At 34.4% G+C, this 24,587-nt stretch overlaps 1 protein-coding gene across 1 annotated transcript in view; it reads right to left on the bottom strand.

Annotated features, from left to right (window-relative positions):
• LOC145662922 (uncharacterized) overlaps nt 1-20,153 on the bottom strand; it is a 28,217-nt gene extending 8,064 nt beyond the window's left edge. The window contains exon 1 of the mRNA XM_081728929.1: nt 19,962-20,153. Within this exon, the coding sequence (XP_081585055.1) occupies nt 19,962-20,150 (189 nt within the window). The 5' untranslated portion in view covers nt 20,151-20,153. The remainder of the gene's footprint in view (nt 1-19,961) is intronic.
• Nucleotides 20,154-24,587: the final 4,434 nt, after the last annotated feature.

Here is a 24,587-nt window from a genome sequence, read left to right as displayed (position 1 = left end):
TTATTGTCCGAGTCAGTCAAACGAATACACTTAAAAGACAACATTTTATTCTTTGCTCTAATATGTGCCTTTCATGATTGCCAGTAGTAAAATTATAAAAGTATGGCAGAAATATATAAATCTGGAGATTAGTACGGTAGCAATCTTTTATAAAGCCTACTTTCGTATCCTACTTCTAAAGGGTGAACAATAATTTCTCAGATTAAAGAAAGAAGCTTGTTTCTTTTAATGCAATGTTTTAGAATGACATTAATTATTTTTACATTAAACGTTGAAATTATACATTGTTCTTTGTGAAATATATAGAGTGTCTCATAACTCCATTCATAGTCATTTGATACATACTCTATACCCCGCACTTAATATGGCATGCATAAAATAAGTTTTGTAATATTAGGTTTGTGGTAATGAAACATTCACCCAAGAAGCGGCATTATCACTGACCAAAAAATAGAAACTGCAATTCCTGAGTAATTCAAATTTTCCCCGTCAGTAGCCACATTTTTGCCAGTGCTGACCCAATGATCGGATTCAGCAGTGAAAGAAGTCTTAAGTTCGGGTTGTGAAGAAGTGTTCAACTGTCCATCGTTCCATCCGATCATCACTGAAGGTCTGTCCCAAGAACTCATAGAGGTTCCGGAAGAGTTGTAGTTAGTCGGAGAGGAATACTATGGATAAGGAAAGGATTTGCATTACATTGAAAGTCATGAAGACAGACTATACACCTTCTTGCGTGCGACATGTGGGTGAACATCGTCGTCTATCATGAGGACACCACGTCTATTGACCAGTTGCGGCATATTTTCTGAAGTTCAGTACTATGACTTTTCCATTGATTGTTTTACCTTTTCTAAGGAAAACATAATAGATCGCCTCCACCATAGACTCCATATCAGCAATAACACCTATGGTCGAAGATGAGATTTAGGAAATCACCTTGCACCAGTGGCGTATTTAGGGAGTTGCTTTCGGGCTTAAGCCTCCCCCCCCCCCCGAAATCTTACTTACTATAGGAAAGCTTATGAAATGTCTTGCAGATTTTTACATTTTCAGGCAAAGCCCCCCTCCCCCGAAACAAAATCGTAAATACGCCACTGCCTTGCACGTTCACCACGATACAACATTTTTTCTGGCTATTTATGATTGTCGCTGTAGACATTCTTTTCTATCTGAAGTGACGATACGGTGCAAGAAAGTTTCCTGGTTTATCTTTGGGCTTAGAGAACTGCTGACGGTGATTCCTGTTGACCGATGTTAATCTATGAAGCACCCTGAAGTCCAACATTTTGGCCTTGTCGTTTGTCGAATGCACGAAACCAATGATCGTTAGTAGTATGGTATATGGCGAACTCCTCTTCAAAACACGAATACCCTTCCAAGAGTCTGCTTCTACAGTGTTTCTGAAGATCTCTTCCGAACATGAAGTTGGTCTGTGCTCACGAGCCTCGTTTTGCAGTGCTGTGTCACCGGAACAAAATTTAAAAAGTTAACGACGAACGAGCGTATATATATATATATATAAGACTATGCTTGCTGTGCTGCATTGTTTCGAAACATGGTTACTTACTTTGAGGGAAGAATGCAAACTGAAAATATTTGAAAATAAAGTCCTGAGGCGATGAACGGGAATGGGATCATTTACAGAAATTTCATAACGAGGAATTGCATAATTTATACCGTTTTCCTAGCATTGTTAGGGGCATTGAGTCTAAGAGGCTCAGGAGTACAGGTCATGTAGCCAGAATGAAAAGAAAAATAAATAGGAACGCTATCAAAATTTTAACTGGAAACCCAATCGCAAAAAGACCATTAGGAAGACCTACACGTAGATGGAAGGAAAATATTATGATGTATCTCACAGAAATGTTAATACAAAGTAGAAACTTGATCCAGTTGACTAAGGACAGAAGTCAGTGAAGAGCTTCTGTGAATGGGTCATTGAACCTTCATGTTCCATAAGATTAATTATAGATTTTTGTAATGTGTTGCACAATATTCAAATTACTCTAACTTTGAGCTCATGTGTTGATTGGTAGTAATTCATAGCAAATAGAAATTATTCATTCTTAGAGAAATATATACTCAATATTATAGGATTAAGTATCCTAGATTCTTGAGAAAGTATAAATAGCTATAATCTATTAAAAACATTGTCTGTATATATAATACTTACTATGTGTTATTTATAAACTTATATAAATAAGCATCTTTTGTTATTTATATTTCTTCAATAATTTTCTATCTATTAATTTTATATTTTTAATAGTCTTACTGATTCTTCTCATTTTCAGAACCGACAGAAGCGAAAATGTTGTCATTGTGTTTTATACTAAAACAAAATGTAACATATTTTCAAGATAGCTTTTATCATGGTTTATCAGTTTAGATTCAAGTAACAAAAACAAATACAGGTATTAACAAATGTTAATATGTATACATGGAGCCATAAAATTAAAATACATTGTAGTAGTCAAATGCTATAAATTCTAATGAAAGGATAAAAATATCGTTTCCCTTCAGATTTCTGATTGAAGTATTGTTTTGTATTCAAATGGTATTGATGTGAATCTCCACTATCGTCATCTATATTTTCTAATGTTACTAAAAGAAAAAATGAAATCTGTGAGTTTTACGTCCCACGATTATGCCGGTTCGGCTAAAGGAGACGGTGATGATGAGTAATGAATGAAATGGTGGAATGAAGAAAGTGGGAGGAAACGGGAGAACCCCGAGAAAACCCACGCACACGGTGTTTGTCCACCACAAAGTTCACTTGGCGGGGGCTGGGATCGAAATGTTAATAACAGAGTTAAGAAAAAAAGATAACCACAGTGCCAATTACCGGGGAGATGAGGGGGATTCTTCCTCCCAATCACACTTTGTTCCCCCCCAAAGAAATCAACTGAAATATCCCTACCGGGGATGCTCGCTTCCCCCCCCCCCCCAGAAAAAAACATGCTTAGTACATAACGCGAAATTTCACTATTTGTCATTTTTTGTAAAATTAATCCCTTAGCTGTATTTCGAAATGAGCGATTCAAACTATTCAGTTTTTGTCATTTCTAATTTTCTTATTATTTTCACCCTTATTTAGTTGAATAATGTTATTATGATTACAGTTGTTACTTGCAACCGTATCCTTTTCGTACCGTTCAGTTCGTCATCGTTCGTGAATTTGAATGCATAACGAAGTCACATATGGATTTATAAATGCTCTTAGCAGTTGCTCAGGAAGAAACAAAGACAAAGGTCAGACAGTCATATTCATCCTCAACATTTTTTATATCGATTATCAACTTGTTTTAATTTTTGTTATATCGATATTTAATTTTCCAGGGTATTATTTGTTAGCGCATTGTTCTCATTTCGTAGTGGTTTGCTTTTACGCAACTCAAAAATTGCATTTAATTTGTGGTAATTGGCATAGTAATTCTAATGGCTATCTGCAATATTTGTATTGCGTTCCAATACACAAATCTTTCGGACACTGATATGGAATGTGCCCGTATATCACAGTCATCTTGTTCATTCAATTCGAAATTATATGTCTGTGCCATGTTTTACTTTGTTTAAAAAATTTAGTGAATAGCTATTTCTAAGAAAAGAGTTCATCGCCTGGTAAAGAAACGAAATCTTTAAGTTTTACATCCCATGGTTATGCCGGTTAGGCTAAAGGAGATGGTGATCTTGAGACATGAATGAAAGGATGGAATGAAGAAAGTGGAAGGAAACGGGAGAACCCCGAGAAAACCCACAAACACTGTGTTTGTCCACCATAAAGTCCACACGGCGCGAGCTGGGATCGAACCAGGGACCCCAAGCACCGGAGGTGAACCACTGAGCCCCCGTCAGGTAAAGAATTGCACTATTTATGAACGGCTATGATTAACTAGAAATTTGCATAATATCCAATAAATAGAACAAGTGGACTTAATAGAACATAAGTGGACTATTATTGCCTGGACATCACTGCCTTTTACAGTTTACGAAATGAACTTTTGAAACTATATTCAAAATCTGAGTTACGTATTATCTCGTGGCTATATGTTAATGTACACGCTGGAGATGCGTCCGTAGTGAGCAGACACGTTAGTGAAAGTGAAGAAGCATATAATTAAAGATTTGTTTCAGCATTTGGTAATACGACTGGTTCTCCGTGTCATTGTTAGTGTCTGTATAAGCGCTTCAGCTGGAGTAGACTTTTTAGTTAACCTTTCATTTTTCCATCTTTCTTTTCGCTGTACAGTTAGCTATCCATGCCAATAATGCTATCTGGAAAACTTCAGTGTAATGTTTATAGTTCATTTGATAACGTAGCACATAATGAATCAACTCAGCTGTAACCTAACAGTAAATTAATTGTTAAGTGTTGACTTCCTGAGCTCCGTCACGGAATCGATACTTAAAAAAAAGAAAAAAAAAGCGTGGAAAGCGCAGCATTAGCGGGTAGAAGCGCAAGCTCGAAATATCAATTGACAGTTTTTAAATATTTGGTCTTCTATTTTATCCTGATGCCAAAAATCGGGACCAGCAACAATCTATTTCTCGTATGATACGTTCAATACGTAGATTTTTCTTTTAATATAAGTCCGGTTTAACTTAAAATTTTAGTGGTGTTCATAATACTGAAGTAGGTTTTCCTCTGCAAGGCTGTGTGTAATAACGCAAAGTACAAGATTTCAGTATGAGCGGAAAAATTAACATAGATTATGACTGTTATCATGACTATTGCTTGGGCCGAATTATTAAGTAAATAAACCTGAGAGAGCTATGGAGACAACTGATTACAACATTTAAACACGTTAAGAAACGTTAGGTGTGGTGTGTGTATGTCATACAATATTCACATAGTTATTGTTGGTAGATTTATTGAGCTAATAAAGCTCTCATTTACTACAGATATCATATATACATATACATACATATATATATATATATATATATATATATATATATATATATATATATATATATATATATATATATATATATATATTAGGGATGGCCAAAATTTTCCGGAATCCGGATTCCGGAAATTTTGTTTTCCGGAATCGGAAAATTTACTTTCCGGAATTCGGAAAAATTCCGGAATTCAGAAAAATTCCGGAATTCGGAAAAATTCCGGAATTCAGAAAAATTCCGGATTTCGGAAAAATTCCGGAATTCAGAAAAATTCCGGATTTCGGAAAAATTCCGGAATTCGGAAAAATTCCGGAATTCAGAAAAATTCCGGATTTCGGAAAAATTCCGGAATTCAGAAAAAATCCGGAATTCGGAAAAATTCCGGATTTCGGAAAAATTCCGACATTCGGAAAAAATCCGGAATTTAGAAAAAATCGGAATTTTTCCGGGATCCGGAATTTTTCCGATTTTACTTTCCGGATTCCGGAAGGTAAAAATTCTGGAATTGGCCATCCTTAGCTAGTAGCTGTTAAAAGAGAAACACAATAATGAATAGGCTATATATACTGTATTAATTTCTTGTAGTTGGATATGTCTTTATCATTTACGTAGACAATTGCTACTGCAGTTATTTACTACTTTTTGAGAAAGGTCTTATTTTCACACACAAAAAATTCGCCGGTATGTCTCAAACATTATCGCGTTCCCACCTGCAGCTGCTCCAAAGCACTGCAAACTACGTTTTAACCAGGCGAAAGGCAGTGAAGGAAAATAAATCTCAACAAATATTCTAACAACATTCGCTTATTGTCAACGTACCTACAGTGAGCGCAGAAAGTGTTCGTACACCGTGCATACTTTATATTGAAAACAGCTAGCATGAGAACGGGAGGTGGAATATACATATATAACCAGAATTAAGACTACACATTCATACATTTTATTTCTATATATAAGAGAAAGGCCAAACAAACACAATCACTGTTTTGTTCAGAAGAAAAGAGAGAATTCCTTTTTTGTAAACGCAAAAAGTCACTGTACACTTATTCTTGAATTAATGCTTATAAAGTATATTACGTTATTTAATATTTTGTGGGATTACCCTGTGCGTTAATGATTGTCTGTAGTCTTCGTGGCATTGATTTCACCTGTAGTAGTTCGTAGTTCTGTAGCTTCGGGACTGATTATGTCCCATTCTTCTTGAATAGCTTTTCTTAGGCCTTCTTTAGTAGACAAGCTGTGCCTTCTGATTCTTATCTCCAGAACAAATCATAGATGTTCTATGGGGTTCATGTCTGGGGATTGGGGAGGTGTGCGAAGCTGTTTTAAGGTATTATAGAGTCAGGGGCGGATCCAGAGGGGGGCGATCGGGGCGATCGCCCCCCCCACAAGAGGAAACTTTCTTATTTTATATATAAATAAACCCATCCATAACAAGTTTGGAGCTCTTAAAAGTAGCAGTATTACCGCCGACCGCCCCCCCCCCAGAAGTCCGTCCTGGATCCGCCCCTGGCAAACCTTGCAGACAGGCCTCGTTCAACAGTACAAACAATAATTGCGATGTATAATGTTTCTATCACTGTGCGAAACCATAAAAAAAAATAATAAAAAAAATAATAATAAAAAAAAAAGAACTGGAAGACCAAGATTGTTGAGTGAACAAGTTAAACGTTACATTATTAGGGAAAGAAGAAAGGTTCCAAAAAGTAGTGGTGTGCAATTGGCAACGGATCTGGAAACACGCGGTGTTAAAGTATCAGCCAGTACAATGCGGAATATTTGCAGGGTATCATGGTCGGATAGCCAGGAAAATGTTCTGGGTGAACAAGACAAATCGTATAAAAAGACTAAAGTTTGAAAAAGAGTATAAAGATAAGGGATCAGGCTTCTTTATGGAATAGGGTCATATTTTCGGACGAAAGTAAATTTAATTTTATCGAGTCCAATGGGAGGCGTATGGTATGGCGCAAGGTGAATACAGAGATGAATCCTCAAAATCTCGTCTCTAAAGTAAGACACGGAGGAGGGTCCGTGCTCGTCTGGGGTTGTATGAGTGCCTCAGGAGTGGGCCGCCTCCACCTTATCGATGAAGTGATGATCCATAAAGTGTATATTAACATATTAAAGGAATATCTCCATACTAGTGCGCAGAAGATGGTTCTTGAAAACAATTTATTGTTCAGCAAGACAACGACTCCAAATATACGGCGGAAAATACTCGATTGTGGCTACTCTATACAGGGGCGGATCCAGGACGGACTTCTGGGGAAGGGGCGGTCGGCAGTAATACTGCTACTTTTAAGAGCTCCAAACTTGTTATGGATGGGTTTATTTATATATAAAATAAGAAAGTTTCCTCTTGTGGGGGGGAGCGATGGCCCCGATCGCCCCCCTCTGGATCTGCCCCTGAGGTTTGCTATCTTTCTCAAAGACTTACTTTTCTTATGCACTTTAACAATTACTTTTCTTGTCTCCTCATTTGTTTCTGTTCGGTTGCTTCCCATTTCGACAGCCCACCGTGCAGTTTTCTTCACTCCTATTCACAACTAAACTCATTCTGTTACTCGTCATGCTATACAGAGGTGTATACTCAGGTGAATACTAGTGATCCCCAGTTGTGCGTCAGGTGTACGATCACTTTTTGCGTCTACTCTACATTTTCTACGGAATTTATTTACTTTCTGACCATTAAACTTGTCTTTGTGGTTCTTTATTGATATATTCATAAAGCTTAGTTTTCATTATTCATATTGTGTGTGTTATTACACTTCTTAAATTTTCTGTTTCTTTTTCGCAGGCATTCTCGTTTCAATAGCATAGGTGTACGAACACTTTCTGCGCTCACTATATGTACAGTAAATACAAATTTATAATTTTTGACTTTACGAAGTATACAATGTAATTGTTCAATAATTAACATAAGCAGGCATTCATTAATTTATATTAATATAATAATTAACAAAACTAATAAGCGGGTGATTGATGACTCAGTGGTAGAGTTTTCATCTATGGTATTCTAACCCAGGACATGTGGGTTTTCGATGGCTAATTTTGTGTTCGAAAATTTTCCCGGTGGTACTCTTGGTTCCCTTTCTTATATTTGTTCCATCATCACTCATTAACGAATTTAGCTTATCAAAACTCTATAGCCATATATTCATTCTGTCCGTCAGTGAAACAAACAGTCTCAAGAACTATCTGATGGATTACCAATCAATTTTGGCCATGATGTACAGAGTCAATAGTTAAGAATCGAGTTCCCTGATGACTGTAATATTCAAACCGGAAACAGTACAAATCAACCATTTCCGGTTTTAACGTTAATCATTATATAGTAAATATGGTAATAGATAGCGAGAAGCGGTTTCCAGTAATCGACATATATAACATTCATGTAGATAGAATGTTACCCAGTTTGTGCATCTGCTGAAAATAATGAGCTTAGGTATTTAGAGAGCATTTTCCGCTTTAGAAAATGTGTGCTTGGTAAAGAATGTAGAGAATTAGCTGAGTCAGGCACGTAGCTAGAATATGGTAATAGGAAGGGGGGGGGGATATGTCACGAAATACTGTGATTATTTACCAGGGGCTCAATCATTCTAAACTATTTTATTGGCAACATATATTGGTTCGTTTAGCCAAGATTTCTAATGGGGGCATGATATGAAATACTGTGGTTACACACCAGAGGCTCGATCAATCTAAATATTTTACTGACAACATACCCATATTGATTGGTTAGAACAATAAAATGAGGATATATTAGTAAGTATTTTAATAAGAAGCTATGAAGAAATCTCGAGTAAAAGAATATAAAAAAAAGTATTGAAAAAGATATCGTCTTCCGAGGTCATTCGAACGGTGTCGAGAATTTTGCGTCTGGGAAATTTGCGCCCTACCTCAAAAACAGGGAAAATTGCGCCTGCGATGTACCTCCACCGGAAAGTTTGAGCCCTGCGAAATAAAAGAACCTATTGGAGCTTACGCATTTGCTCAGAGGGGCTGACATTACAGCATAAACAATCCTCCCCCCACAACCATGCCATTTGTGATTTATTTTCATTGTGGCTATATAAGGGGAGAATAAACTTCAATATAAGCCAAAAGAACACAACGGATCAACGCAATCACTGCTTCTTCCAGAGATGATTTTGGGGGAACACTGGCCTCCTCAGAGCTCTCAGAGGGCCCCCTCGGAGGAGACCAAAATAATACGTCTATAATATAATAATAAATAGAATAGTACCAGCAGTGACCCCCCTCCGGAATACTAAATGTGCCCCCCGGAACATTTTTCCTGAAAGAACGACTGAACGCAATTGTGTGTTTGAAGTGTAATTCCAGCAAGTAAACACACTGTACATAGTTTTCTTGATAATATTACTGAACTGATTTTACATTCACTTTACATTTTCTTTTCTATATTTTGTGTCCTGAAAAGCCAAACAACTCGCAAGGATTGTGAACAGAGATATCTGGGTAGAGCCAAACAGCCTTTTGTAGATTAAATTATACTCTTTGATTATATTAATAAATAATTATGTAATGTACCATTACAGTTGAAAGTAATGACAATTTTTTTTACGCACCCTGTACCTAGTAATTTTTTTTTTTAATTCAATTTCGGTTTAGTTACACAATTTATTTACTCTCTTTACTTCGAATTAAATATAATGAATCCAAAGGTTTCATTAGTAACCATATTCCCACTGAATAATATATTTTATTTATATTTTGATTAAGTGTAAATCCCATTTTCGGATAGTTACAAGGTTTACCATTCTGACGTCATACCGAAACATAGTTCCGTCATTGGATATAAATTTTCTTAATTTCAGACCAATGTAGAATTTAGTCAGATACCTAATCTTTCCCTCACCCCCTCTCACTAGTCCATAGTCACTTTCAGATCCGGTTATATCTGGATTTGCCAAATTTCTATTTGCTTTGTAATTTCCGCGGCTAAAGTTTTCGTTCTGATTGGAGGAATTCTCCTACCTCTGGCTTTTTCGGCGCAATGTTATCAGAATAATCGAAGACACCTTACGAGGCGCAGCTTATAATTTCGCCTACATATCTGCGGTAAAAGGACTAGGATTTTAATAGAATTCAGGTAAAAATCTGATTTAATTTCATAGTTGAACATTGAAGGCTGTGTAGGAGCCCCAAAAAAAGGAAAAAAATCTACATTTTTCGTAAAGAAACAATAAGTTAGTGAAACATCCAGTTCTGTTTACTAGGAAGCCATGTTTGCTGCCCAGCTAGAATAGACAGTGAAATAGTGACTTTATTTCTTTTTCTTCCAAATTCAGTTAGGGATTAGGGGAAATACGACCTGTTTTCGTATATTCTATAGTGTATATTTTAAATGTGATTTTTTTTTTATTAAGTGTCTGTATGTAGTAGGTTTTGCAATGTTAACTCTCAGAATGGCAGCTTAAGCTAGCGTAAAAGGGCTCCTATCCCCTTTTCCAAATTGAACCAATTCTAGCGGGGGGATGGGTTAGTTATTATTTGTTTTAGGGCCTTTTCCCCTTTCAGGGGAAGGGTCCCTTAATAAACCTCGTTAAGGTGCCCCCAGGGCATCAATCTTTGGCAATAATTATGTAAACAATTGGTCAGGTCAATTGGACCTAGGGTTACCTTTCTCATTTTGCCCCCCTTTAAGTTTAATAGAGCCGACTGTATATACCGACGAGGGAGTAATGTATTTTAAATCTAATATGTTAGGTTACTTTCTTCAACATGCATGTAATTAAATGGTGCATGTTTGGTTTGGTTAGTTGTTTTTATGTATAGTACTAACAGTGGTGTATGTAGTTAGTAGTTTTGTGTGTGTGTGAATTTTCGGTTAGGACAGTGTATAAATATGCGTTAATTTCCATTTTTCTAACATAAATAAACCAGAGTAAATATTAAATTTCTGATTAATGAGTACAAGTATATATTTCAGTACACGGTAAATTATGCCTCCACTACAGCGCCATAGTGCTCGTTTTCGGTAATCAGTTGTTTGTTGACATTACGACATCGCATGACTTAGTGATTTAAGTTGTTTGATTTTGGCCATTTATTCTCAAATTACATCCCGTGGACATGGTTTTCGGTTCAGATGAGTATACCTTCATATAAGATAGCATGAGATCTTACTGTACTGAAAATTTCAGCTTGCTAGGTCCAGTAGTAATTGAAATATCTACTGAAATAAAGAATACCTATTTTCTTAATAGAAGTAAAGCCCATATGCTGTTACTGTTTGTTTCAAAATGTAGTATTAAATTCTCTTTTCCCGTGGCTGTAGAAAAATTCCATTGTTGCTTTAGTTTTATCAGCAAATTGGAAATAGATTAATCGTTGACAATTTAACTTTCAGTGAATACACGTATGATTTTTTTTTAAACCTGCGAAGTAAATACAATTTGGGTGCTTCGAAACAAAGAGTACGTGGTTCGATGAATGTTATCGTGTAGTAGTTTGAGCGTGATAGATTGTGATAATTATATATATTTATTACTGTGTAATGTAAATATGTGTATGGCCTGCGTGTAAAATGTATGAAATAGGGTGTCTGTAAAATATTACTTCGCGCGAAAATTAGTAGATAATGAATGAATGTAATGATATATTAATAATATGATATAAAATATGAATGAGATGATGACACCTATATTTAAATGGATAGGCCTAGTGTATGTTATGTAGTGAAAATATGAATATGTTTACTAAAAAAAAAAATCTCTCGCGTTTTGACTTCTACACCAGTACATTCATCCAACCGAGTTTGCTACTTGGATAGTAAATTGTAGTTTGGGAATTGTGTGTTACTTCGCATTTAAGTACCTCATAATAACAGCCCCGGATCTTAAGCCTTTCAATAGATAGGGTAGCATCATGTGGGAATTACTTCTAAAGGGTGACAGAAATGATAATTAAGAAAACCAACTGCTATATCCTGTGATCATCGAAAAGTACAGGTTTCGGTCATTTGTACCTTTAACATTCATTGCCTCTCCGAGATTTTTTTTTTCGTTGCTTACCTTATTTATTTATTGTGCAGTGTTCATATAACTCAGTTCGGACTATCCGATTAAATCAACTGCTACTAAATTAATATTCATGTCATTAGCGTACCCGGACGTCGACCCCTAGTCCCCTTAAGTATTTTCATGTCTTTTCTTAGTTTAATTAGATGAGGGAAATTAACGACGTCCCAGACTGTGGCATGTCTGCGCGGGGTAGCCATCGGTGATGTTTGGTTATTGAAATCACCGATCCAAAATTCAGTTTATTTAATTTTTTTTTTTATTTTGGCAAACTCTAATTAGGGATATCTTAGCTATTACTCTAATTTCATTACTATTCTGGAATCTTCTAGTTTCCAAGAGGTCGGATGATTTTTTTTCTTTTGAAATTCTAAATTAACGCCGTCTCTAACCTTCCGGAGGATTTTCGGGACCCTGCTGGTTTGGGCCGGATACGGGGATCGGATTTCAATCTTACAACCAAACTCTTGTGGGATTGGGATCTGATGGACACAGAACTTGCATCCTTGGCAGCAGGGCGCTCCTTGAGTCTACGTATTTGAGTAGACCACCCTTTTGGCATGTTAAGAATATTTTGGCTATGGATTTTGTTGAGAGCGAAATTCGACTTTTATCTTTGTAGCGTTAGTTATTTCCCACTTAAGTCTTTGGCGCCCCTATTCTTCGTCTTCCTTCGTCTCTATCTCTCTCTCTGTCTTCATTACTTCGAGATTTTTTTTTTAATTTTTCAACCTCCCCCCCCCCGGTTTCTGAAACTCATGAAAACGTACAATATTCATATCACTTATTTCGATCGTATGTACTAACTAAGACATCGAGGGATGCAATTCGTGGAGGTATTGCAGCACATCTCAGGACCATTTTCGCGATATTTAATCCACCACGAGAGAAATTGACGAGAAGGTACACTATGCTTTCAGATTTCTGGAAACATTTGTTATTCATTGATCGTACAAATTATATCCATTGATTACTGATTTCTGGTTTTTCTTTCTATTGATTGATCATATAGTGTGTATGTATTAGTAGTTTGGGCCCACTAGTTTCGAATAACATTGTTTTTTTTTTTCTGTATATACCTCTATATATGTACTTACATAGTTTTAAAAGTTACGTGCCTGCTCTATTTGTTGTATTTCCACCTCTTATGTCAACTTACTAAATAACACCAACTATTTCTTTATACGCGGATCTTTAGTAAATTGAGAATGATTATTGATTATCGGGTTTACATATAAAATACAATGTTGCAACCTTATGAGGGAAAAAAGTGAATTTTGATAGTCAGGGTTTTTGTTTTGTTTTTGAGCCAATAAAATATGAATACTTGTCGAATATAAAAAGGTTATGTAGATATTAAATGTCGACGAAATACTACGATGGATATTAAAGTGAAATTTATTATATTGAGTAATATGAATATATATATATATATATATATATATATATATATATATATATATATATGCGAGTATGTATGTAAAGGGCTCGGTATTTACCCTGGTTTTGTTAGGTTGCCATAGACTTTTGACACCCGATATCGACCAACTATTTGTGATATACAGCATTACCGCGTAAATTGTAATAAATGACATTTTGTTGAGTTGTTATTGATGTTTGTAACTATTAAAGTTGAATATCATGTTAAATACTGCATGTAAATAAAACAAGTAGCAGGTCGTAAGAAAAGTAAAAATAACCCTAATCCTTATCCAAATTTATTTGCGAGATCATAGTGAAATCAGTAAGCTACGAAACAGTGCGCCCCACCAACGAATCTTCTATCAGTAAACTATGAAACGAATCTTTCCCCTACGATCGGAAACCTAACTATTCAGTGACTAGAAATCTTTTGACTACACGATCTATATTAGAAAAAAAAATAGTGATCTTAAATTCAACGAACTGAAATTAGGTTAATAATTTAGTAGTGTGAATACAGGAATATGGAAATATGTTCCCAATGTCTATGACTGGATTCGATAATTTTTCTTTAATCTTGATAAACTTTGAAATTTTATATCAAGTGCGTCAAGTGACGAAATGAGAAATATAAATATATATGTGATATGAAGCAACTATTTGTCTATAGTTAAAACAAAAACGATTAAATACTCTCATGGACACAAATCACAGTGCGTAAAGAGAGTTAAAAAAAAAAGGAGTTATTATCGACGTGAGAACAAAGACTCATAAAATTGTCGAAATGTCTCCTCTTGGGACAGAGACTCAATAAAATGCTACTAAAGTGTTTTTTTTTTAAAGAATGATTAACCAATTATATATTTTTTTTCTTTCTTTTGCCCGCAATGATATGTATTCATTGCACTGAATCTTAAATATATTGACCTTTGAATTTTTTTTCTTTATTTTTGTCTTTCGTCTTTTGTCGAATTTTTTTTTTCATGTAATCCAACTTTTAATATATCTAGAAAGAGAAATGTGTTATTTGATCTTGTTGAAAGTAGCGGATTTCTGTGCATGCTTATGAAACATTCTTTTCTTGTATTAAATTCTTCCTGTTATGTCAAACTAAGTTTTCTTTTATTGAAATGTAATAAATGTCTATAGAAATGTAGTTAGGTTAGTTTAATTCAACTAAATACAACCTGAAGTATACATTGTCCTGTATGAATGTGTGTGTGAGTGAAATGTAGGTTTAGTATTAAGTGCACCAATTATTTTGACATATATGTGTGACTTATTATAATTAATGGTAGTTGGCAATTAAAGTCATTGAATGTTAATACTAACTTAATTTAAGTTGGCTCTATGAAGGAAGTAAAAAGGACCGAAGTAGCCTGAACGAATGATTATCATGTGAGAACTGCGAAAGTCAAAATCTTCGACAAATATGTGATACTCTGATTTTTTTTTTCTCTGTGGTCGATTCTAACATACCATCAACTTCGTCGTTCATTTTTCAAATATTGGATATTAGTCTAGAACTTCTGGAAATATTGAATAAACGGTAAAATTGAACTTTCTCATCTATCTCAGAGCTAGATTGGGATAATTCGGTAGTTGGGGTTAAATGGATCTAGGTCGGGGATGTATGGGTTAACATGTGTCTACCTTTGATTACCTTAATACCAAATATTCACCCAATAGCTATTGGAAATGATCCCAATTTGATAATTATTCACTTTCCCTTTACCATATTTCTCAAAATATCCAGTAACAGTTTCCTCTTTATCACCTTCTTACTTTACCTCTTTCCTCTTCTATCTTCCTTTTCCTTTCTTCATCTTCTTCTTCTATTTTTTAATAAAACTGAAAAGGGGGTCGTGACTGGGAATTCTATATGTAATAAACACGGTCATGTATTTATTTATTTTATTTTATTTCCTTTAGAAGTCCGATAAAAAGTTTTCTCATTTCGATCGAACCTAGTATGTTCGAAATTAAGAAATGGATATTATAGTCCAATATAATTAGACATAAGCTGATAGCTTCATGAATATCCCCACCAGGGGTGAAGGGTTCCCACTCACGACTTATTCCGTGCATCACATTTGTTGCAGATTCTTTCTTCCCTCAATCAGTTTTAGATTGATGAGCCGTGACGGGATTCGTTGTTATGGAAACGGTGGTTTCTATGGCAACGGCCCCTTTTTTCAGTTTTAATTATATATCAGTCATTTATACGTTTATTGTAAATTTTGTAGTATAATGAAAAATTGTATTTGTATGGATTGCCCTTTAGTGAACTAAAATTGTATTTTTTTCATTTGTTCGGAATATTATAACGGATGGAGTAACTCACTGAGACGATGAGAGGCAAGCCTAGTTCAAGTGCGAGTGAAGTTACTTTACACAATGCAATAATAAGTTGAATTGTAGGGCGCTAACATCCCAGTGCAAATATATAGCCGGCGCATTTTCCCCTCTTTTTGGGGTAGGGCGCAAACATCCCAGTGCAAATATATTGCGAGCGCATTTTTTCCTATTTTTGTGGTAGGGCGCAAATTTCCCGGGCGCAAAATTCTCGCATTCAAGGAAAATATAATGTCCGTGAAGTTGACAAGCCACTTATGTCAGATTCCAATTTCGACTTTAAACGTCGCTAGTGCTACGTTAGTGTTCGATAGTGACGCAAATCGTTAGTACTCCAACTGCATGCCAACACGCCCACTTCTAAGAATCATCTCAAAAATGAGGTTAACCGTTAGAGCAAGTAAGTGCTCATTGGTGCCATTAACATTAACGTTAATGCCTCCATCCTACGGCCCTTTGAGTAATAATAACACCACGTTTTTTGCTAGTCTCAATGCGTCCCTATATTCTCGCGAACATTCTGACGTGCCCAAGTTAGTTACTTTTTTTGGGGGGGACTATTGTTTATCTGTTATTGTTTATTGTTTATTGCTAGTCTGCAGAGTAGTCCTTACATTAATATGCCATTGTCCTTGATAATCATTGCGTATTTACAAGCAATTTGTTATTACTGTTAGAAGATATCAAAAAACAACAGATAAAATCTACTACTTAACGGTTCATATTTTTCTTTTACAGTACATAAACGATTAATAATAATAATAATAATAATAATAATAATAATAATAATAATAATAATAATAATAATAATACTATTCCAGCATAAAAGTTATCAATTGCATCACACTGGCAACAAGCGACGCATATTTTAACTTCATAAAAAATCGTTTCTCACGATTTTCTGGAAAACTACGTATGATAACATCTTCAATATGTCAAGTTGTTTATCTCAGTGTGATATATGTCTTACCTCTGGACAATATCACAGTAAAACAAAAATTAAATATTAGGAGTACATCGTAGTTTTGGACTACATCTCATTAACCATGGGAAGATTGAGTAGTGTATACTTTAGGATGTAAGTTTCAGCTTAACTTGCATCATACATTCTTAGGATTACAAAAAGGAAATTTGTTCGTTTGCATTTGAACAAAATTCTTAGGATTACAAAAAGAAAAAATAATTTTTCCGAATTCCGGAATTTTTCCGAATTCCGGATTTTTTCCGAAATCCGGAATTTTTCTGAATTCCGGATTTTTCCGAATTCCGGATTTTTCTGAATTCCGGAATTTTTCCGAAATCCGGAATTTTTCCGAATTCCGGATTTTTCTGAATTGCGGAATTTTTCCGAAATCCGGAATTTTTCTGAATTCCGGATTTTTTCCGAAATCCGGAATTTTTCCGAATTCCGGAATTTTTCCGAATTCCGGATTTTTTCCGAAATCCGGAATTTTTCCGAATTCCGGAATTTTCCGATTTTACTTTCCGGATTCCGGAAAGTAAAAATTCCGGAATTGGCCATCCCTAATATATATATATATATATATATATATATATATATATATATATATATATATATATATATATATATATATATATAGGAGAGTAAGGCATTATTGTTTCATTTTGAATTATTGCACCTTCAGAATCTACGTCCTGTTGGCATAATTCCCCCCCCCCGCAATAAAAATCGTCTAATTCGCACAATGAAGACAACTAATTAACTAATTAACTCTATTGTCTATGGAACCTGGAAATTCAATGCCGCGTTTACAAAAACTCTTGACTGACTTCTATCCTTAGCCAACTGGATTCAGTTTCTACTTTGTACTCCTATTTCTGCGAGATCCATCTTAATATTGTCCTTTCATCTGCGCCAAGGTCTTCCTAATGGATGGTTTCCATCAACAAGATGAAGATATGTAAACAAATGTAATACATTGAATCAGTCGTAATTTGATCTTAGAGCAATTAAATACACAAAGTGTGTCATAGATATTGTGATTGTAAATGTTTATGAAATATTTTATGAACTCAAATTTTGTGCTGTATGAATAGCATATAATTCTGAAGATCACGATATTTCAATGAATAAATTAGCTTGCTATGGATTTCGAGGCTTGAACTTTCTGTTTCAAAAGATATTTAGGACCCCTTATTTAAATTATTGGCGTTAATAGAGGTAAATTTATTTATTGCTTAAATAAGCTAGAGAGTCCCACAGGGATCAGTTTTAGGATACTCACTTTTCAAATTAATTATACGTGACTTACGGTACGATAAGAAGATTTAATTATTTCTCATTTCTAACCTGTTCCGGGGTTCTCCAATGTCTGTAAAAATATGTACCTAAGAACATCTGCAAAGTTAGATGATAATAAAGCGTGGTGCTGGCTATTCTATTAAGTACGGAAGTAAAAGAAAATTAGATACCTTACATCCACATCCAACATTGATCTCCTCATTATATCCCGAATGAGGGCCATCCTTAACTTTACCTGTACCTTTTTGTGGTAGAGAATAATAATTAATTGCTTTCCATAAAGAATGAATATAAAATAACATCCAGTAATATCCAGAATAATATTTAATTGCTTTCCATAAAGAATGAATATAAAATAACATGCAGTAAGGAGATGTATTGTTTAAAAATAGCAACAAATTGACTATCCATGAGCTAGCAACACACTAAAATCATGATGACCATTTTTCTCTTTCTTCTTTTTGACAAAATCTTAGGTGTAATGTAAATTTGAGTGAGCTTTGCACAACATAAGGAGGAAAGGTAACTAAATCTTCCGGAAAATTTTAAATTTCCAATGACTCATTGTTTTACCCTAAGTCGCCAATGTTCCATTAGTGTTTCTTAGAAGTCACTTTGTTCTCAGGTAATACTGAGATTGTAATAGATGAGGCTCACTACTACGATTCATTTCATTTATTTACTCCATCTAACAATACATAGTATTTGGAGGGTTCAGTTCACAAATACATAGTATTTATGTAAGATTATAAAACAAACATAATATGATCACATATATTTCTAGATATTCTTCTAAGCTATAAAATTCTTTATCTATTAGATACATTTTTAAGTTTTGTTTAAATTTATTTAAGTTTTTCTCCATTTTTATGTGATTGGGCAAAGCATTGAATATTTTATTTGTCACATATCTGGTGTCCTATTGTACCAGTGATAATCTAATAAAGTAAAACTTTTTGTTTTTATCTCTAGTATTGTAATAATGATCTTTCATCCCATCTTAATTTTGCGTTAGACTTAAAACTGATGTTTCATATATGTAAATAGACGGAACTGTTAATATTATTAACTTTTTTAAAATACGATTTGCAGGGTGTTGTGTAGTGTAAATTTGTAATGATACAGATGTCTTGTTTTTCTTTAATAAATATGGATTTGCTTTCAGTTCCGTTACCCCAAAATAGGATGTCATACTTTATGATAGGGTACCGGTATATGGACCCACAGTAGATTTGCATTAAGTCTTTTAAAGTGAATATGTCTTTTAGTACTCTTAGAGCATATAGCATTGAATTTAGTTTATGTATAGTTGCTTCGATATGACTACTCTATCTAAAATGCCTAAAAAATTTGTTTCGTTGACTAACTGTATGGACGTATCCTTTAGATTTGTTGTGGTCTTATTGATATTTTAGCATGTGTTGAGTGGAAAAGTATATATATATATATATATATTGTGCTTTCGTATTGTTTAAAACCAACTGATTAACATCAAACAAAAAGTAAAGTTTTTTTTTTTTTTTGTTATGTCCTGTACATTGTTAACAAGATCTTTTGTATGTTTTCCTTTGATAATAACTGAACTATCGTCAGCATAGAATACAATTTCCATATCTATTTGCTAGGTAGATCGTTTATAAATAGTAGGAACAGGAGTGGACCTAAAACCAAGCCTTGTGGCACTCCATATTTTATTTCTCGATAAGATTTGTATTTTATTTGAGCATCGCCTGTATTTCTTATAATTTCGACTGATTGCTTCCAATTTTCTAAATATGATTTGAAAGAAAAAACATGGGACCAAACTCTTATTGGGGTTCGAACTTCTAGCAGGATTTCATCTTGCAAATACAACACTTACAAATGGAGTACCATTAAATTAATAAAATACTTTGAATACCACAGAAGTGTAATGCTTGCTAAAATACACTGATAAAAATAAAAACATGAACTAATTATTAAATTATTACTCTTACCTTAGAAAATGGAACCATTTTTGTATCTTTCAGAACTGAAAGGAAACACCAAACTATAAAGCACTGAATCACAAGCAAAACTATTAAGTAACTCTCATAGTATTCACATCTTATATAGTATGTATATATACAAAACAGAGTGGGGAAGGTTTTAAACAATGATCCTATGTAAACATATCTCATTTTCATATTTCAAAGGCCAGGATCTTGGGTTTTGAAAGGAAAGAAGAAGAAAAGGAAAGAGAGAGAACACAGACAACATTTCCAATGTATTTCTTTCTTCTTCCTTAGAAAATTGCCTTGTGAGACGGGCGCAAGGTTCTTAGTTAGACAAGATACTAATAGAGGTGTGAATATGGTTAATGTTTTGTAAGGGTGTGGTAATACTTTGGAAAATCCATGAACGGAGTGACTTCATATTTCTTTTCAAGATAACAGTCGGTCAAATAGAAAGAAAGAAAAAAGATACACTTCTACGTAATTATGTTTCTATGAGTCATATGTGAAATACAGATACCGTAGTTAACATAGTTAAATCATATTTTAACAGTTGTGTTGGAATTCTCTGGAAAATAAATTTGCGTTAGTTAAATATGCATATTGGTTCTGTATTACGCTAAGTAAACACAAAACACGTGCTGACATAAATAAAAACAATGATTTATTTGTGTTTAAACGGTGTTAATTATTAGCTTGTTAAGACTTTCACTTTTTTTTCTGTATTTCTAACTTAATTATTTCGTAATTTATTGTACTGTAAAAGGACCAATTTATTCAAAAACGAATACAGAGACTGGGTTACCAAGCCAAGCACGAGCCTCCTATTTAACCCACACACTTATCATATATTTTATATCATTAAATGAGGGTGACTTGTATATAAATGATGATTTTTGTCGAATACGGCGCCATCTATCACGTAACGAACACAATGTTCAATACAAAGGTTACGTATTTTATCCCAGAGAATCCGAACCTGCAATAAGAAATAGGGGTTCCTATTTAAGATTTCAAAGTTGACTCCCTCCCCCGGGGTGGGGCAGTGATCGAGTTTTGTGTCATTGGATGTCCTCCTTCGAGACGAACAACTTTTGTTACAACTTTCTTAAAATCCGATTTGTAATTTTCTAGATATTTCCAAAAACAGTTTTAAATGTCTCACCCAGATATATATATCGGAATATTTTTAATTCGAAATCAAAATAATATGAAAAAAGTTTGAATCATCCAAAACTCAAAATATCTAAAAAAAAAAAAATGTGCATTTTATAAATACTTAAAATCAAAATAGCAAAACTACTGAACTACTGTATCTACATGAATGATAATAGGCATAATAATAATAATAATAATAATAATAATAATAATAATAATAATAATAATAATAATAATAATAATAATAATAATAATAATAATAATAATAATAGGCTTACCTATATGTATTAGGCTTATCTTTAAAGCAGCGTTTCCCAACCTTTTTTAACTTGCGGCACACTACAGGTGTAACTTGAATTCTCGCGGCACACTAATAGATTTTATTATATGTAAATAAAAAATACCGTGGTCTTTTTCTGTGATTACTGATCTCACAGAGTAGAAAGCTCGATCACTGATTTTCCACCGTGGTAAATCATTATGCTTATTTTTCATTCTAATTTAAAAATAGAAAAAAAAATGCAATGAAATATTGGAATTAGGTTTTTAAAAATACGCTTTCTTTTTCGAAAACTGTATCCAAACTTTCACTATGAAGGAAAATCACTAAATAACGAACAAACAAACAAATTTCTTTTATTTTTAAAACACAAATGTAGGTAATTCGTATGTATTTTTTCCCAAAAGGATCGAATATTATAAAATTTCAAGTTACGAAATAGCCTGCAACAATAAAGAAGGAATAATAGTCATAACAATGATAACAAATACTTTTTTTCAATATTAAAAATGTACAGAAAAGTAACGCGGTATGAAACTTAAAATTGTAGAATTATATTAGAGGTTCATAGTAATGTGAAATACTAATATACATTTTTCCCTATGTCTTGCAACTTAATTGCTATAGAATTAATAATTTTGTTTCGATTTACTCGCGGCACACCAGCGGCCCATTCACGGCACACCAGTGTGCCGCGGCACACCGGTTGGGAAACGCTGCTTTAAAGCATCATATTTGCGTGAAAACAAACGAACACTTACTTGGATAGAGATTAAGCTGCACCTTACTAAATACATTGAATTGTCACACAATATCCACCTAACAAGTAACAATCTTAATTATTGTTATTTTCAAAAAGTTTATGATTTTCGTTTGTTTTGATTTCATTATTTTTCGAGGTCAAAAAACTTTTCAATTTCATTTCTTGCGTGAACTGCATCATTAGTAACATTTGGTTGACTGTCAATACATCTTGACTATTTCCGAAACTTGAGATGAGCTTGACATATGCTATTCCTTACTTCATCCCCTATTTCGTGTTTACTTTCATCAGCATGATTATAAGGGTTGTGTTACTCTTTGATACGGCTGCTTTTGGCTAATCTCCTCCCGCTTGCAATCTCTGCAACGTTAAATATTCTTGTACTATATTACTTCGAATTATATTCTATATATAGGGTGTCCATAAAGTACTTTGCCACCCCTAAAACTCGGAAACAGTGAAATAGGCCTATACAGTATGTCAAAACGAGAAAACACGTAATTCATCATTTCCAAAAGTACCACATATTGAGGGAAACAAAGTTGCTCCAGGGTCCCTCAGGAGTCCCAGACGGGGTCCAACTCAAAATTTTCAAATGGCAAGGGGGTCAAGTAGAGTATCGTTTGAAAGCTATTTTCAAAAGAAAGACGATGGAATAAGTTTTGGTGCTCTATAGTAAGCTTGTACAAAATGGCGGCAAGTCAAAATGTTAATGCAGTTTGCATTGAAAAGTCTTTGGCCACCCCCTAGAAATCTGAAATGGCTCAACTGATATAAAAACTGAAAAACACGTATGCCATCATTTCGAAACTAACACGTATTGAGGGCAACAAAGTTGCCCCAGGGTCCCTCGGGGGGTCCCAGACGAGGTCCAACTTAAAATTTTCAAATGGCAAGGGAGGTCAAGTAGTATATCGTTTGAAAGCTATTGTTATAAGAAGGAAGATGGAACAGGTCTTATGTTTCAATACCAACCCTGCGTGAAATGGCGGGGGATTGAAATGTTAACACGGCTTTCATCGAAAAGTCCATGTCAATTTCAATGATCCGAAACGGTAAAACATAAGATGTCGAAACGCCAAAAGGAGTGTTTCCTTATTTGTAAAATAAGTAGAGCTTTTCGATGTGCAAATATTTGTCCCAGAATCCCTGCAGGTTCCTAAGTGGGGTTCAACTTAAAATTTGCGAATAGGAAAAGAGTCAAGTACCATATCCTTTGAAAGTTATTGGTGAAAGAAGAAAGATGATACAAGTTCGGAATGACTATGCAAACCGTGTATAAAAGAACAAGGATTGGGTGAGCTGAGAGATATGCAAACAGTCACATCTACTGAAAGGTTTAAATAACTGGGTATCATGTCTGCATTAATAACTGAGACAATACTATTTCAAGTAGAAGTGTGCCTACTACTACTTCTGACGCTATTACTAATATTACTATTACAAGTACTAATATTTCTGTTCCATCTTCCTTCTTTTAACAATCGCTTTCAAACGATATACTACTTGACCCTCCCTTGCCATTAGAAAATTTTGAGTTGGATCCCTTCTGGGACCCTCCGACGGACACTTGGGCAACTTTGTATCCCTCAATACGTGTTACTTTTGAAATGATGAAATACGTGTTTTCTCGTTTTGGCATATATTTCACCGTTTCCGAGTTTTAGGGGTGGCAAAGGACTTTATGGACATCAGGTATATATATATACAGGGGGCCGGATTTGCGATATTCAAACGGCGGTGTACCAACAACTTCCAGTACACTTGAATTAAACTTGACTTTTTACAATGTCTTTAGGCATCTGTAGTGTGAATAAGGAAATGCCCTGGAAATGCTGTGTCTGTTAGGAATGGGCACGAGACAAGATTTGTGGCTGTCTCGTCTCGAAAATGTTCTGTAAAAGTGATGTATCGACTCGAAAAATGTATATTTCTCTATTGGAAGAGCCGTGTTTCGACTCGAATTTTGTCAGGAAAATCCTGTCTCGACTCGTCTCGGGCGCATCCCAAGTGCCTGCACTCGATGAATCCTTTTCCTTCAACCTTCAGAAAATTGACTTAAACTATTGATTTTCCAAAACTCATTACTAGTTTCTCACTCTAGGTAGTGTATATTTACAATGAAAGGGGTACACGTGCACCTTTGCACCCCCTAAATCTTGCCATATATATATATATATATATATATATATATATATATATATATATATATATATATATATATATATATATATTTGAAATCAGAATTCGATCTTTATATATAGGGTGAACGCCCTTGTAGCTATTAACCTTATTAAAAAACTCTTAATGTTTGTATTATACAAATACCACCAGAGGACATGGTTTGAACTAGTTTCCAATATCATCGGTCTTACAGTATTGACAACCCAACATTAAGTTGTATTTTAAAAAAGAGCAGTAAAAATGC

Source organism: Thermobia domestica, chromosome 10, assembly GCF_964235325.1.
Source record: "Thermobia domestica chromosome 10, izTheDome1.hap1.1, whole genome shotgun sequence".
Taxonomy (NCBI): domain Eukaryota; kingdom Metazoa; phylum Arthropoda; class Insecta; order Zygentoma; family Lepismatidae; genus Thermobia; species Thermobia domestica.
The sequence above is the reverse complement of the archived record's forward strand: the minus strand, read 5'-3'. Positions and strand labels throughout refer to the sequence as shown.